General features: G+C 36.1%; 2 protein-coding genes across 5 annotated transcripts in view; one reads left to right on the top strand and one right to left on the bottom strand.

Annotated features, from left to right (window-relative positions):
• The window catches only part of LOC141343691 (guanylate-binding protein 3-like), a 15,647-nt gene extending 13,178 nt beyond the window's left edge, over nucleotides 1-2,469 (top strand). The window contains exons 10-11 of the mRNA XM_073848315.1: nucleotides 104-313; nucleotides 2,331-2,469. Coding sequence (XP_073704416.1) covers nucleotides 104-295 — 192 coding nt within the window. The 3' untranslated portion in view covers nucleotides 296-313; nucleotides 2,331-2,469. The remainder of the gene's footprint in view (nucleotides 1-103; nucleotides 314-2,330) is intronic.
• Nucleotides 302-17,675, bottom strand: cspp1b (centrosome and spindle pole associated protein 1b). Of its 4 annotated transcripts, none has more exons than XM_073848310.1 (28): nucleotides 17,272-17,675; nucleotides 15,581-15,679; nucleotides 15,441-15,498; nucleotides 15,260-15,354; nucleotides 15,092-15,151; nucleotides 14,555-14,706; nucleotides 12,984-13,043; nucleotides 12,789-12,877; nucleotides 12,244-12,340; nucleotides 12,108-12,153; nucleotides 11,905-12,029; nucleotides 11,727-11,821; nucleotides 11,358-11,442; nucleotides 10,724-10,829; nucleotides 10,367-10,514; nucleotides 10,219-10,290; nucleotides 10,012-10,124; nucleotides 8,085-8,234; nucleotides 7,714-7,857; nucleotides 7,113-7,181; nucleotides 6,724-6,784; nucleotides 5,880-6,006; nucleotides 5,446-5,558; nucleotides 4,973-5,007; nucleotides 4,767-4,827; nucleotides 4,428-4,522; nucleotides 2,559-2,673; nucleotides 302-2,486 (listed from the first exon to the last, which is right to left on the bottom strand). In XM_073848310.1, the coding sequence occupies exons 2-28, from the start codon at nucleotides 15,677-15,679 to the stop codon at nucleotides 2,320-2,322; spliced, it is 2,637 nt and encodes an 878-aa protein (XP_073704411.1). In that variant the 5' UTR covers nucleotides 17,272-17,675; the 3' UTR covers nucleotides 302-2,319. The 4 variants fall into 4 exon arrangements, with proteins under 4 accessions (XP_073704411.1, XP_073704415.1, XP_073704412.1 ...); XM_073848314.1 differs by having other exon boundaries at nucleotides 302-2,456; XM_073848311.1 differs by having other exon boundaries at nucleotides 11,905-12,026.

Below are 17,675 nucleotides of genomic sequence, written 5' to 3'. Positions count from 1 at the left end.
GTAAAGCCACTTCCTTTTAAAAGACGTACTTGATGTGCTTCAGAGAAGGTTGAAATCTTGGTTACTAATTCTTTCATTTCTGGTTGTTTGTGTTGTATTGCAGGAGAAGGATGCTCTTCTACAGAAGGGCTTACAGGAGCAAGCCTCCCAGATGCAGAGGCAAATCGACCGCTTAAGATCAGAAATGCATAATGAAGAGAAGTCAAAACCATCCACATTTGAACGGATTGCAGACGGTATCAGTGCCACAGCAGAACTGATTTTGCCAGGCTTTGTCATGAAATGGTTCAAATAAGAACGTTTTTTGCACTCAGTGAGTATGCTTCTTTCACGCATGTCATTGACTCTAAAGGGCCGTTCACACTAAGGATGATAACTATATGTGAACCAGGACCACAAAACCAGTCATAAGGGTCAATTTTAGATTTAAAAATCACCTGAAAGCTGAATAAATGTGACCCTGGACCACAAAACCAGTCATAAGGTTAAATTTTACAAAACTGAGATGTATACATCATATGAAAGCTCAATAAATAATGGCCGAGATACATCAATTTGAAAATCTGGAATCTAAAGGTGCAAAAAATCAAAATACTGAGAAAAACACCTTTAAAGTTGTCCAAATTAAGTTCTTAACAATGCATATTACTAATCAAAAATTACATTTTGATAGGTTTACAGTAGGAATTTTACAAAAAATCTTCATGGAACAATCTTTACTTAATTTCCTAATGATTTTTGACATAAAAGAAAAATCAATAATTTTGACCCATACAATGTATTTTTGGCTATTGCTACAAATATACCCCAGCGACTTAAGACTGGTTTTGTGGTCCAGGGTCACAAATAAGCTTTCCATTGATGTATGGTTTGTTATTGTAAGATAATATTTGGCCGAGATGCTGTACAACTATTTGATAATCTGGAATATGAGGGTGCATAAAAAATATTGAGGAAATATTGCTTTTAAAGTTGTCCAAATTAACAATCCATATTACTAATCAAAAATTAACTTTTATATATTAACATTGGAAATTTACAAAATGTCTTCATATAACATGATCTTTACCTAATGATTTTTGGCATTAAAGAAAAATTAATCATTTTGACCCATACAATGTTTTTTTGGCTATTGCAAATATTACTAAAATACCCATGCTACTTAAAGTGTTTATGTTGTTTATTTGTCTATGTGGTATTTTGAATATTCTTTTAGACATAACATTTGCCAATCCATTATTCAACACCATTGTAAGCACCTCTCCCGCATTGGTGTCTGCACTTCAGACGCATATGGCCATAAGCGCGAACTGGAATTGCTATCTAGGCTGCATTCGAGCCTTTGAGGCATTTTGAGGACTCAACATCATCAAGTAATTAACTTTAACGAATGTTACAGTATCCACTGTAGTTGTCCGCTAGTAAAAACATAGTTTAATCAGTCTTTATCCATGTATTGCCATTTTATTGGTTTACTACAGTTAAGTTCATTTAGTGGAAGGATCAGCAGGCTCTGGCTGGTGTGACTGAGTGGAGGCGGGGCTCATTTACATATTCATAGATCCGCGTCTAGTAAATGAGGCAAGGGGGTAGAGTTACAAAATTATTTTCACAAGAAAAACATTTAAATATGTAATTTTGATGATCAAAGATCAGTTTTAAGGGATAACATTTTTGACTACAGGGGGACTTTAGGACTTGTTTTGTGGTCCAGGGTCACATATTTGTGTTCACACCAATTATAAGCATGTGCTGATGTCATAAACCACTTTATATGCTCAAGCCCTTTAATTTCAGGTGGATTCTGATTGGCTGTCAATGTTTTTTTCTGGGAAAAAAATCTTCTGAAAGTGTCAGTCATGCAGTAGATGTGTGGACTTTTCCATTTAAATTTGGAATGATTTTTAAAAACGTATCATTATAGCTATCATCTTTGATATGAACAGGCCATAAGCTTTCAAGGAGTCAATTTATGGTGCTTTCAATGTGTTATTTACTCTGGTGAATCCTTGTGTAAAAACACTTTTAAAAACTGTCAAAATGCTAAAAACAACGTATGCCTTCAAAAAAAAAAAAAAAAACAACAACAACACAAAAGAGCCCAGAAATATTTTTTAAAAACTACCACTCCTCCTATATTTTGTTGAAAATAACCACTTGATGTCATGGGTCCACAAATCAGTTTACAGAAGAGATTTTGTGATGCAGTTAAAGCAGTTCATCTCGTAGAGATTCTGCTAATCAGTCTTTTATTTCAGAGACCTGAAGAATACATAAAATGTCCTGTATATACTGCATTGCAATAACAGGTCATGTATTTTAAAGTTCAGAGCCAGACATCAACCTCCTGAGCGTGTCTGAAGACTCAGCTCGAATCCAGGGCTCAGTAGTGGCTGTATCAATGGAGCTGGGCCTGCCAGGAGACTGCAGCGTAAAATGCTCATCACCACGACTTGCTTCATCATCATCATCATCAGAGCAGCCACCTAAAACATATTTGAACTGAGTTGTGCATCTACAGAATCGTAAAACATACACTGAGACAAACACACACACACCTGCTGTGGGGTTGTGATGGCCAAAGGCTTGTAGTCTCTTCATCCTGGGAGTGTTTGTGTCTCTGAGCTTCCTTATATTGAAGGACTGCATCTGCACTGGCTTCCTCTCTGCAGACTAAACACACACGTATACACTGCTTTATGTTGACTATATCCTACATTTTAGAATTACATTGAAGTCATCATATTTAAAACTATAAGTTAAAACTAAACTATAAGTTATTAGCCTTTGATTAGAATATGGCTTCTTGGAATGCTATCAGTATTAAACAGTACTAGAGTGTTCACTGCTTTTCCTTTACTATCTACTTTACTCTAAATTTATTCAAAAACAAAATTGTAAAAGACTTCTATGGCTTAATGTAATGTTAATTATGCCTCTTACTGAAATATGTAGTAGAAAACCCATGAAAGATTTTGGACTATGGAGAACACAATATTTCTTCGATGATGTGAAATAGTTGCACTCGATGATCTACTGGAACTACCTGTTGCTATTTTTATACCAACACAACTCAGAATACACAAGTTAGATGCCATATGGTGTTGCTTTTTATTTTTTTTTTAGGAGCCGGGCAACAAGAGAAGCTATGCAAGTCTTCACTGCTTTTCTAGCAATAAGAAGAGGAGAAAAGAATGGGAAGATGCCGGTGGACGAATAAGACTTCTTAAAGACCTGCATCTTTGCTCTCTCCACTTTAGCCCTGATGCCTTTGAGGCTTTTAGTAGACCACGTCCACTGAAAGAGCATACAAATGGCAGAGACAAGAAACGCTAGATGCCATCCTGGCAGGATTTAAACTTGTTGACTGCCACTGAGTTTCTCAGCGTGGATTTCACTCGACATCTGGAGGCGTTTAGACTCCTTGTGGGTAAAAAAAAAAAAATCAATGGTACAGCATTTGGTTTAAGCCTACGCTTGTATCCATCACCACCTGTAAACTCTTTAATTAGCTGTGGTCATCATATCAGTATTTTATTTTCTGAGCTGTGTTGTGGTAAAATTATCAAGAGGTACTGCCAGTAGCTCACCACTGTCATAATGTCATTCCCCATAGTCCAAAGTTTGTAAAAAAAAAAAAGATGTAGATTTTTTTTTTTTAAATAATATAAATCTTTCATGGGCTTTCTACTACATATTTTAGTAAAAGCCATCATTTACATTATATTAAGCCATACAAGTCTTAATATTCCACAATAGCATGTTTTCCAAAATATATAATGTGAAATTTAGTGGATGTTGGCTAAGAATTTTTGATTGTTTATTGTGCAGATAACTCACATTTATCCAAAATATATATTATGACTGAACTAATGCATGAAGAAAAATCTGACAATAAAATGCAACAATAGCATGCATTTTCATCAGTATTATTTGCACTTTAGTCTGTAAGAGTTTGAAATGTATTTGTGTATCAAGAGCTCCTGTAAAACCACATCAAATTCCTTGTGTTTGTGCACACTTGGTGAATAAAGCTCATTCTGATTCTAATATAACTAGCATGCATGTTTTACTTTATGTGAGAAGAAAGCATCCCTACAACAACTTTTTAAAGTGAACATACCCTAGCATTACATAAAAATGTAATTAGTGTACATTAGTTACTTTAGTGTAATCATTGTAATATCTGTTTAAGAACTGAATAATAAAAAGGAAAAATGAAACACTGCTTAGTCTTCACTCTATGAAATCAATATGCACTGATTCTTATTTAAGCAGTGAGTGATCTTCTCTTCGTCTTTTGTTCATGGCCCCAAATATTGCAAGCTGTAGTAATATGCATATTTCGATATGTACATTTGCGATATTTTGATATATTGCACAGGGCTACTATACAGACATGTTTAGTTGTCTTCAGTGTGAATTACCTGAATGCTTGCCAGTCGGCGTCGCTCTCGCGCAGACAGTTTAGCAGATTTTTTCTCAGCTTCTGGAGGAACAGGGAAAGCAACTCCATTCTGATCTAGTTAAAAAAAAAACAGACGAGAAAAGGATTCTTTAACACTATGAAAATAAACATCATCTTGTGAAATGTTGATAAAGTGTGTTCATTTTTTTCTTTTAAATAAATGTCACTTGGTTTGTTGATTTCTTATATAATGCAAAACAGTAATACAGTTTTAAGTGTCTTAAGTGTCCAAACTAATTTTGTGGCCACTGTATAAAATAGTCACTCATGAAGCAGTTAAAGAAATGTGTGATCCCACCAATGAATTCACTTTCTGACAGTAGCACAGATCCTCGTCCCCCCTCAACATCTCTGTGTCTCTGTGTGATAGAAAAACAGAACAGTTAATTGTAACATAATTCAGTTCTGATGGAGCTGCTTCTAGTACTGCAGAACACAACGAAAATAATAAGCACAGGAAATAACATGCACATCTTACATTCAGAGTGTGAGGGGGAAACTTACAGATTGACGTGTTCTAGGAAGAAGCATAAAAGCATCTGAGAAATATGGAAAAAAAAAAGTGTCAGTTCACCACAGATGAATTTACATAAAAAGACCAAACATGAATTGAGCCAACAACAAATGACTTAAGTATGACTTGATCTGCTATATATTGAAGGAACTACAAACATTTGTAAACTAGTATTTATTTCAGTAAACACAATCCTTATAGCTCAGGGGCCAGTTGCATAAAAGGCATGGACAAGTTTTAGAAGTGAGTCACCCAAGTTTTTTCTTTAACACTGGCCATAATATTTTCAATTCAGTTAAATTAAATTGTATATTAGAATGCAACTTTTTAGTCTATGACTGAATACCCCTTACTGCTAACTGCTACTTGGTCAAAGTCGTACTTAAAAGACAGTCTTTACATAGAGGCTAAGTTTATGCAACAGGCCCCAGATTGATATTGGTATTAGCTAGCCAGTTTTTACCCCTGTACATGATATCATCAGCTCCCTTTGAGCTGATTGGCTCAGTGCCACGGGCGGAGGGACCTCGAACAGGCATACGCAAACGAGCCATGTCAAACACATCCGTTCTGTGCCTACAAACACACACATAAAGTGCTCTATTGTAAAAACAGTCACAGTTAAAGATGCAACTCCCTTAAGTATGATTATTCACAATACTGCTTACAACATAAACATTTATTAAATAGTTAATTTATCAAGAAAATTTTACTTTTCTAGAGGACATAACAGTGTGTATAGTACCTGAATTATAGTACTGCACATACAGTAGAGAACAGTTGTTTCACTGGTATAATACTCACCAATCAAAGTATTTCAAACTGAAATGCAAACAAACTAAATGAAGTGTTATTTAATTTAGAGTGTCATTATCAAAATAACATTTTGTACTGTACCTGTCAGTGAAAGGGGAGGGGAAATGCTCCCACTCAGTCTGTAAGAGCTGCTCCTCCAGACGCCGCTGTTCACTGCGCAGACGTCTTCTTAATGCACACAACTCATTTACAACCTCACTTCTGTCCTCTGAAAAAAACAAATACAGTAAACCCTCTAAAAAAAGAGCGCATGGTATTAAATATACTTAACTTAGTCTATGAACTAAAGAAGTTCATATTTTAGGGACCTGCAGTGTTAGTAAAACCGGAAATCAGCCAAATTCTGGAGACCTCTTATAATTATTAATGGCTTAATAATGGACTAAATCCTTTTTAGTTCAAATCTAAAAATAAAAAGTGATTTCTGTAGAGGTCAGATTCAGGGTTAGGCTATAGCGAATATTATTAGATTAATATGTGACTCTGAGACCACAATACCAGTCATAAAAGGACAAGTATATTTGTATAAAATTATCAATTTTTAATGGCAAAAATCATTAGGATATTAAGTAAAGATCATATTCCATGAAGACATTTTGTAAAGTTTCTACCGTAAATATATCAAAATTTAATTTTTGATTAGTAATATGCATTACTAAGAACTTCATTTGGAAAACTTCAAGGGTGATTTTCTCAATATTAACTTTTTTTTTGCATCCTCAGATTCCAGATTTTCAAATAGTTGGAAAATCTCGGCCTAATATTGTCCTATCCTAACAAACATCAATTGTCCTATCCAATACATCACTGAAAAGCTTATTTATTTAGCTTTTAGATAAATTCAACCCTTAAAAAATTGACCCTTACGACTGGTTTTGTGGTTCAGGGTCACATATATAAAAACTGAAAATGTATGAGTGTTTACTCTCTGTCCTCTGGTTGTTTCTGTTTTCCGGAGACGGAGGAGCCCGAAATGCAGGGAAATCCTGAAAAATATATATACAGTTCATTAGTGAGTTAGAAGTGAACATGAGTGTTTGCATTTAGGACAATAAGAGAGTTACGGTAATTAGGCTAAGGTTTGGTTGCAAGGTCTTGAAAAGATAACATGGCTGCCGGATCTGCATAACAAAACTAGCCAATGGCCAATTAACCATGGCCCAAAGCTAGCCCACTAACTCAAACATCAAAACTTAAAACTCCTACAACCTAAAAAATACATATTTTATAGTCACTGTTATGTGTTATACACAATTTTATACACGACTTGAAGATAAGCATTTGCTATATTTAAATCAAGTTTGTGTTTGTTACTGTAGCAGTTGAAAGGTTGCGGTGTTTCTTCTGTAGGGCAGGAATAGGAGGAGATGGTGGACGTTGAACCTAAAGAAAAAACAGATGACAATACTGTCATAGACACTCACTACATCTAGAAAAAATTAGCTTAAATACAGTCAAACCAAAATTTATTCAGACACCTTCAACATTTCTCAGTTTATTCACTATAGTTTAGAAAATGGTAACCAACCAATCAACCAAACATTCAGACAACTGTTAGTAGGACAATATTTACACAACTATCAATACTTTGTTGACCAATTACCAAGCAATGCTTCATTTTGTTTAGTCTGTGGTGTAAAAATGTTGCATTAGCAATTAAAGAAAAAACCCTTAAGCAAAACATCAGCTAAAATGTCTGAATAATTTTCGGTCCCAAATTTTCAACAGTTTTAGTCCACTGTATGAAGAATTTTTGTGGTATATTATGTCACTTCTTCACTTACATAAATTACCTATAGTGTCCTGCACCCACTAGTAAAAAATATCACAAATTATCAAATTATATCTGGTGTCTGAATAATTTTTGGTTTGAATGTGTATATAGCTCACTCAAGTAAACTTCACTGTCACACACCTGTTGCAGTCTTATTTGTCTCTCTTGCTCTTCCTGCTTTCTGACAGCTGCACTCTCTTTCTCTTCTTCTTCTTTTTTCTTTTTCTCTGCATCCCTCCGTCTCTCCTCCACAAGACGAGCAAGTTCTTCATTCTTCAGTTTTTGCTGCAAAAAGTTTACTTAAAGTCAGTGGTGCTGGTCACTGGGATTGTCTGAGATCATAAGGAGAGCTCACATAATGTACTGAAAAATTAAACAAGACAACATGCATTTCCTTAAGCACTTAAATTCCCTTTTATTCGGATGGAAAATGTGATTTAAAGTGAACAATTAGCACAGATGTGCATCTCCTTCAAGTAAGACATTTAGGAGTTCATATGTGTTTGTCTGACCTCCAACTCTCTGCGTTTTCTGCTCTCCTGCTCCTCTTCATACTCTCTCCTGATTTTCTCTCTCTGTTCAGCCAGTCGTCGGTCTTCCCTCTCCTCCTCTGCCATCATCCGCTCTCTCTCCTCTGCCTGCTTCCTTCGCTTCTCTTCTATCTAATGTCACAAAAAAACACATGAAAATATATTTCTATACAGACACTATGGGATCCAAAAGTTTTAAAACTGAACCACACTGAAAAACTATGACACAATATGTGATGTTTCATTAACAAAGTTCAGGAGAAGCGCGTCAGATACTTAGCGTAAACATCATAAGAGGAGCCCACTCAAGTCAATCAGCGCCATAGGTTTAAATACAGCTGACCCACCTCCATTCACTTGACGGTTTATCAGTAACCCTCCACCACCCCATCTCCCACTCCGAGTTCTCACTATTGGGGGGTACTCTGGGTTCGGGCCATCCCCGAGCTCGAAGCCCTTCACCGGACAGCACGCCAAACATGCATTTCTATTCTCCGGCTAATTATATGTAAGCTTGAACTCGTGAAATAAATGCACTGCTCAAAAAAATAAAGGGAACACTTCTGTGAAATCAAACTGCCCACTTAGGAAGCAACACTGAGAGACAACCGGTGTAAATTATAGGCAATTAGCAAGACACCACGAATAAAGGAGTGGTTCTGCAGGTGGTGACCACAGACCACTTCTCAGTTCCTATGCTTTCTGGCTGATGTTTTGGTCACTTTTGAACGCTGGTGGTGCTTTCACTCTAGTGGTAGCATGAGACGGAGTCTACAACCCACACAAGTGGCTCGGGTAGTGCAGCTCATCCAGGATGGCACATCAATGCGAGCTGTGGCAAGAAGGCTTGCTTTGTCTGTCAGCGTAGTGTCCAGAGCATGGAGGCGCTACCAGGAGACATTCCAGTACATCAGGAGACGTGGAGGAGGCCATAGGAGGGCAACAACCCAGCAGCAGGTCAACTACCTCCACCTTTGTGCAAGGAGGAACAGGAGGAGCAGTGCCAGAGCCTTCCAAAATGACCTCCAGCAGGCCACAAATGTGCATGTGTCTGCTCAAACGGTCAGAAACAGACTCCATGAGGGTGGTTTGAGGGCCCGACGTCCACAGGTGAGGGTTGTGCTTACAGCCCAACACCGTGCAGGACGTTTGGCATTTGCAAGAGAACACCAAGATTGGCAAATTCACCACTGGCACCCTGTGCTCTTCACAGGTGAAAGCAGGTTCACACTGAGCATGTGACAGAGAAGTCTGGAAACGCCGTGGAGAACGTTCTGCTGCCTGCAACATCCTCCAGCATGACCGGTTTGGCAGTGGGTCAGTAATGGTGTGGGGTGGCATTTCTTTGGAGGGCCGCACAGCCCTCCATGTGCTCGCCAGAGGTAGCCTGACTGCCATTAGGTACTGAGATGAGATCCTTAGACCACTTGTGAGACCATATGCCGGTGCGGTTGGCCCTGGGTTCCTCCTAATGCAAGACGATGCTAGACCTCATGTGGCTGGAGTGTGTCAGCAGTTCCTGCAAGATGAAGGCACTGATGCTATAGACTGGCCCGCCCGTTCCCCAGACCTGAATCCAACTGAGCACATCTAGGACATCATGTCTTGCTCCATCCACCAACGCCACGTTGCACCACAGACTGTCCCAGAGTTGGCGGATGCTTTAGTCAAGGTCTGGGAGGAGATCCCTCAGGAGACCATCCGCCACCTCATCAGGAGCATGCCCAGGCGTTGTAGGGAGGTCATACAGGCACGTGGAGGCCACACACATTTAATAAGAATATTTCATTCATTCAGATCTAGGAAGTGTTATTTTAGTATTCCCTTTATTTCTTTGAGCAGTGTATATGTATATATATATAATTTTTTTTTAATCCTAAAAATCCAGTAGTGCATGTGTGTAGCCTACCTGGTGTCTCAGGTAAGCTTTGTACTGGTCTTGCTCCAGTTGTTGTTGGGGTGACAGCATCTGATTAAACACATTTCCTCTTCCAAACTGTGGAGAGTGTGTCTCAACAAAACCTTCAAATACACACACATTCAACTTGAGAATCTAAACACTAAAGGCACATCATAGGTGTTTCTATGTGAACTAAAACATATGTTAACATGTTACCTGGCCTCTCCGGCCTTTGCGGTGGTGGTGCTACAGCTGCTGCATTCAAAAGATGCATCTGCTTCAGATCAGCTACACACAAACACACACACACACATCATTAATATAGTCAAGTTTCATAGATTAAATCATAATAAATAAATCATACTAATTAGATTTCCAGTGCTGTCTCTGAGTGGTGCACCAGCTCCGCCTCTTCCCCAAGGTTCATATGCTCTCATACTGGCTTCAAGCTCAGCCTCCAGTCTTCGCTTCTCCTCTCTGTCCACCCTCTTCTGTGCGGCCCGCTCCTCTATCTACTCACAGGGCAGAGAATCAAACAACCTAATAAGCTGGAAGTCTTCGAGAAGCATTCTATTGCTCTTTTTCATGTTTTAAGTTAGAATAAACGTGAATGCAAACCCACTGTTAACAAAGACACACACACACTTTTTACTAGGTCATTAAGAATTACTGTTTAATGTGCAATAAGGACACACCTATGATTGTAAATGCATTAGCACACCTGCTTTCTGAGCTCTTCTTTATAGCTGAGTCTGTCTGTCTTTGCATGATGTGCAGGAAATACTAAAAGACCTGGACCCGCAACTTCATTCTCACCCAGAATCCTCCTAAAACACACAAGCACAAATACACCCCAAAAACAAGATTTGTTTTAATTGTGACCCCGGACCACGATACCATTCTTAAGCAGCATGATATATTTGTAGCTATAGCCAAAAACTAAATTGTATGGGTCAAAACTTTACTTTTATGCCAAAAATAATTAGGATATCAAGTAAAGATCATGTTCCATTAAGATATATAGTATCTACCGTACCTACCGTAAATATATCCAAACTTCTTTTTTGATTAGTAATACATTGCTAAGAACTTCATTTGGACAACTTTAAAGGCATTTTTCTTAATATTTATATTTGCATCCCTCAGATTCCGGATTTTCATCAATATTGTCCTATCCTAACAAACTATACATCAATGGAAAGCGTATTTATGTACAAATCTCAGTTTCAAATTACAAATTTACCCTTATGACTGGCTTTGTGGTCCAGGCTAACATAAGGTTTAAAAACTTTAAAGATCTTCAAAAAGAATCAGTGCGAAAATAAATAGTTCAGTAAGTTCAAATCTAATCTTACTGTCTGTTAGTGCTTCTGCAGTGCGGACTGAGTTGACGTGGCTCTGCTAATGATGTTGACAAAGAAACTCCCGTTATCGGGCAATCTGTGGAAATAAACACACAAACAGGGCCATGATGTAGCACCAGTAGGAATCTCATGCTATACAGATTTAAAAACTGGTTTTCATGCTAAGTAGATTCAACTGATTTTGAATCAGGATCCAGAATACCCAACACTGTGGCAAAATTATTTACAGCACAAAAGTGAACCAATATGATTCATAAATATTGATACACCAACTAATATTTCATTGCACAAAACCATGTTTATCCTCATTGCAAGTTAACTCATATTTAATTAATCTGCTGTGTCTCAAGTGTGTCTTACAGGCTCTACTGGGGCTCAGCAAACTCTCAGCATCATTATTTGGAGTCTTATAGGCATCTGCAAGGAATGGGAGGTGAGTAGGAACAAAAGGTATCCTGTAAAAAACAAAAACATGTTTGTGAGCTTAAAGAACCGCATGTGTGTGTTTGCGTGTGTGCAATTATATATCTATATATACCTGCATAGAGACAGAGGGTCTGTCCTGCATTGAAGAAGACCCTCTGGAGGTTCAGCAGTGTCCACACGGATCATCTCATCCCTGAGTTGCTTTCTGTATGCAGACACCTCACTTGCAAAGAGCTGCTTTAAAGGAAAAGGTCAGAAAATCAACACAAGAACATCAACAAATATATTCACACACAAACACACACCTTACCTTACCTTTTTCTCAGCATCTGTTGAAACTCTCAGGTCCAGTTCCTTCTCCCTAAAGAAAGTTGAATTACAGAAATAATACATGAGAGGGCATTAACATTCTGTTTAATTTGTTAATTCTGTTTTATTTTGCAACACACACCTCCTTTTGTGACTCTGTTTCTCTGCAATTTGTTCCTGAAGTTCACATCTATAACGCTCCTTTTTCCTCTGCTTTGTGGCCTCCAGATCCACTGCACCTGTCAATCAAAATCAGCCATGTCAGAAACCTGAGCCTTAATGCCAGTTAAATGGATGAACTTCCTGTCATCATTTACTCACCGTCATATGATTCCCAAACTGTATGACTTTATTTCTTCCATGGAATGCAAAAGAAGATATTTGGGAAAATTGGGAACTAAACTGTTTCGATGCCTACTGACTTCCAATGCATAGACCAAAAAGCACAGAGGATTTTCATGAAATATCTTCTTTCTTTCTTCCACAGAAGAATGAAATTCAAACAGTTTTGGAATGACAGTTTGGGAGAGTGCGTAAATGATGACACAATTTTCATTTTTGGGTGAAGTATTCATTTAAAATCAAGTCAGAGTCATTCTGCATTCAATCCAGAGTTATTAAAGCTAATCAAAGTCGTAAGAAAATTCTCTAGCCAATCAGAATCCTAATACTACAGCCCATACCTACCTATTAGAAGTCCAGTGGTGCAAACTGTGTCCTGACTGGCCACAGATACAGATCTGTTATTGGCTTGGGTCGCAACGGATGTCGACATTCTACAGTGAAAAAGAAGAAATAAATGTGGGTCAATACCATTCTGCCATTAAAAAAGCTGCTAGTTTGCCAATACTGTACATGTAATCAGTGTATGCATTTTTTAACCTGTTTCTGTGCTGTAGTTTGCTTGTGTGATGTCCTGTCTCTGTGTACAATTCCCCTCTTCTTATAAGAGAAAGACAGGAGAGTAGAGACAGACTTAAAGATGATACTGTTTATATATGCAACTTAAATTTTCTAATACACAATATGTAAAACACATATGTGACCCTGGACCACAAAACCAGTCCTAAGTCGCTGGGGTTTATTTGTAGCAATATCCAAAAATACATTGTATGGGTCAAAAATTATTGATTTTTCTTTTATGTCAAAAATTATTAGGAAATTAAGTAAAGATCATGTTCCATTAAGATTTTTTGTGAAATTCCTACAGTAAACCTATCAAAATGTAATTTTTGATTAGTAATATGCATTGCTAAGAACTTAATTTGGACAACTTTAAAGGTGTTTTTCTCAGTATTTAGATTTTTTGCACCCTTAGATTTCAGATTTTCAAATAGATGTATCTCGGCCAAATATTGTCCTATCCTAACAAACCATACATCAACAGAAAGCTTATTTATTGAGCTTTCATATGATGTATATATCTCAGTTTTGTAAAATGTAACCTTATGACTGGTTTTGTGGTCCAGGGTCACATATTGTAATATACACTACCAGTCAAAAGTTGTTGAACAGTACGATTTTTAATGTTTTTTAAAGAAAATCTCTTCTGCTCAACAAGCCTGTGGTTATTTGATCCAAAGTACAGCAAAAACTAAAATTTTGAAATGTTTTTACCATTTAAAATAACTGCTTTTTTATTTGAATATATTTTAAAATGTAATTTAATTTAAAATGTTTAATTAATTTAATGTAATTTAAAATGTAATTTAATTGTGACTTCAAAGCTGAATTTTTAGCATCATTACTCCGGTGTTCAGCGTCCTATAATCCTTCAGAAATCATTCTAATATGTTGTCTTGCTGATCAAAAATCATATTTTATTAATTTTATGTTAAACAGATTTTTTTCAGGTTCCTTTGATGAATAGAGTATAGCATTTATCTAATCTAATCTCTTCTAACATTATAAATGTCTTTATTATCAATTTTGATCAATTTAAAGCATCCTTGCTAAATAATTTCCCCCCCAAAAAATAAAAAAAATAAAATTAATTATACTGACTCCAAGCTTTTGAATGGTATAGTGCATAATGTTACATAATAAAAAATGTTTCTTGAAATCAGCATATTAGAATGATTTCTGAAGGATCATGTGACATTGAACACTGGAGTAATGATGCTGAAAATGTAGCTTTGATCACAGGAATAAATTACATTTTAAAATCTATTCAAATAGAAAGCAGTTATTTTAAATGGTAGAAATATTTCACAATATTACTGCTGGATCAAATAAATGCAGGCTTGGTGAGCAAAAGAGAATTTTGTTGAACATTAAAAATCTTTTGACAGGTAGTGTATATAATGTAATATAATAAATGTTTATAAATTAAATATCATCAGAAATAATTATAACATAATAAATAATATTAATACAAAAATGTTATTTTCAAAACCAGCCCATGGAGAATTAAACGATCATAAGTCACCAGTTGTAAACAACTCTGTCTTCACCTGTGTGTTGTCCTGGTGTCTCTCTCTCTCTGATGTCGCCTCCCTTGCAAAAGCATGAGTTCTTCATCGCTGCAGTCTTCCTCAGAGCTACACACACCCCATCCCAGCCCACACACCTCTGTAAGGGTGGCCACATCCTTCACACGGACCGCCTGAAAAAGTGAGCAGGAGAGATTTGTCCTTACAAAACAGTACTTTGGCAGAACCACAGTTATATTATGGTAATATTATCGTAATGTATGACACACTAGCAGATGATGTGGCTTTTCTAATGGGCAAACAGGTATCAGACGAAGTGGGATTAGATGGTGGGAAATTGGGTAGTGTCGAAAAAACAGTAATACCTTTGTGACATGTAGAAAAATCATCAATCATTGCTTAAATATAATCATATTGTATCAGAATACTCAGCCGTCTGACATGACAGCAGATATAACAATGAGAGCGACAGACACAGAAGGGAAACCTCAATCTCACAAAATCTGTTCAGTAAAGGAGGAGGAAACAAACAATCATGCTTTTGACACAACACTGTACCCTGGGTATTCGTCTTCTCGGTGGAACTGTGTGAATGTCACCAGCATCCCAGTGATCTTTCTGCAAAAGACACAAAGGTAGTGAGAAATGAAGATTCTGGGTCTGTATAAAGGTTTCTATTGTATTTTAAATGGTTTTGAGGATGACACACTTAGCATTGTGTCTCACCTCTGTCTTGTATTTCCTGTAATCATTCCTGAGCTCTTCTTGCAGTTTGTGTTTCTTTCTCTCGTATTCCTCTCCGAGCGGTAGACTCACTCCATCTACATAATGAAATTACACATACACACCTTTAAAACCAGGTTTACATATAACAGAAATTAATATTAAATTGCAAACAGTGCTTTACCTTGCTGACTTGTGCATGGAGGGATGTTCTCTTTCTGGAGAGCGTGACCTGTCCGCCTCTGATGCATCAATAATTAACAACAGTATAATGAACACCATTGACACTTGTTCTCATTATCCACATCATTAACTCTCTCTCACCCTTATCTCCATGTACGGGGGCTCCTGTTCCAGACATGCCTTCTCCTCTTCTATCTTTGTTTTCTGATCTTCCAGAAACTTCTCCAATACCTCATCCATCTGGAACACATACAAAAATTATTGCAAAGCACATCAAACATAATACGCAGCTCTACAGCACCACCTGTAGATACAAATGGCTTATTTTACATAAACAATACCAGTAATACTTTACAGTGAGGTCTCATTAATTAATGCATGTAATAACGTTAACTAACAACAAGCAATAATTTGTTACAGTATTTGTTAAAATTAGTTAATAAAATGTATTTTTACATTTTCAGTTTATGTTACCTCAGGTCCATTAAATATAATAATACAACTTCTGCTTTTAATATTACTTTAGAAGTATTTTTGTAGTTGATGTTAATGTAGTTAACTAATGTTAACAAATAAAAATTGTAGACTGTAGCACAATCCAAAAACCAGTCAAACGTTTTTGAACAAAAAGATTTGTAGTATTTTTAAAGACGTCTCTTCTGGTCTCCAAGCCTGCATTTGTTTGAGCCAAAGTACAGTATAAACAGTAAAATTTAGAAATATTTTTACTATTAATTTACTATTTTGAATATATTCTAAAATGGAATTTATTCTGTGATTTCAAAGCTGAATTTTTTTGCATCATTACTCCAGTCTTCAATGTCACATGATCCTTCAGAAATCATTCTAATATGCTCATTTGATGTTCAAGAAACATTTATTATTTTTATTATTACTATTATTAATAATATTTAAAGCAGTTGATTCCTTTCTTCTCAGGATTCTTTGATGAATAGGAGGATCCAGAGATCAGCATTTGATCTGAAATAAAAAGCTTTTGTAAGATTATAGACTATACCATGCAAAAGCTTGGAGTCAGTATAATTCTTTTTTTTTTTTTGACTAAGAAATTATAGAAATGCTATAGGATGCTTTAAGTTGATCAAAAGTGATGATAAAGACATTTATGCTGTTCTTCTGAACTTTATATTCATCAAAGAAACCTGAAAAAAAAAATACTCGGTTGTTTTCAACTTAATAATAATAATAATAATAATAATAATAATAATAATACATGTTTTTGAGCACCAAATCAGAATATTAGAATGATTTCTGAAGGATTGTGTGACTGTAGTAATAATGCTAAAAATTCAGCTTTGAAACCACAGGAATAATTTACATTTTAAAATATATTCAAATAGAAAACAGCTATTTTAAATAGTAAAAATATTTCACAATTTTTACTGTTTTTGCTGTTCTTTGGATCAAATAAATGCAGGCTTGTTGAGCAGAAGAGACTTCTTAAAAAAAAAACATTAAAAATGTTACTGTTCAAAAACTTTTGACTAGTATTGTAAGCAACTATGGCAATAAAAGCTTTATTTATAGATGCAAAGAAAGTTATTATTAATAGCGAAAATAGAAGAAAAGAAAAATACAACGCATGAGCAAGTTATACATAAGGCAAAGTATCAAACAAGTGGTGTATATGAATAAATTATGACATTTTCCATTTTAATGGAATGACACGCAGACATTTTTAGTTGAGGTCTCTAAATACTCTATACTCTAAATATAATCGATAAACCATCCTTACAGACAATTACCATGGTAACCGGTTATGCTTAACGTTACACATCGAGACAAAAAGTAGACGTTAAAAAGTTACACACCTCTCTGAATTCCTTCTGGTGCTAAAACTCAGTTTAATCTTCTGTCGACACGACACGATACATCTGATTTTCCACTCCACGACAGAACCATTTGATCGGATCACATTGATATTAGACACGTTAGCAAATTATCGTTTATTTACGAAATCTAAGGTGTTATCTAATACAAACTCTATTCCGAACTAATAATCTCAACAGAAAATGTACTGTTTCATTGGGTAAAGGTAAAAAATGTGTCATCTGATATCTGGATCTGTTCATATGTTGGAAATTATTAATGTTTCAAATAAACTGTATATTTATCTAACATGTTAATCGGTTCATAATCTGATTCCACTGATCTCTAGTCCGGTGACAGAATAGAAACAGAGCGCCGCTATTATTCCTTTCTTCCAGTCTTCCCG

This window comes from Garra rufa, chromosome 10 (genome assembly GCF_049309525.1).
Source record: "Garra rufa chromosome 10, GarRuf1.0, whole genome shotgun sequence".
Taxonomy (NCBI): Eukaryota; Metazoa; Chordata; class Actinopteri; order Cypriniformes; family Cyprinidae; genus Garra; species Garra rufa.
The sequence above is the reverse complement of the archived record's forward strand: the minus strand, read 5'-3'. Positions and strand labels throughout refer to the sequence as shown.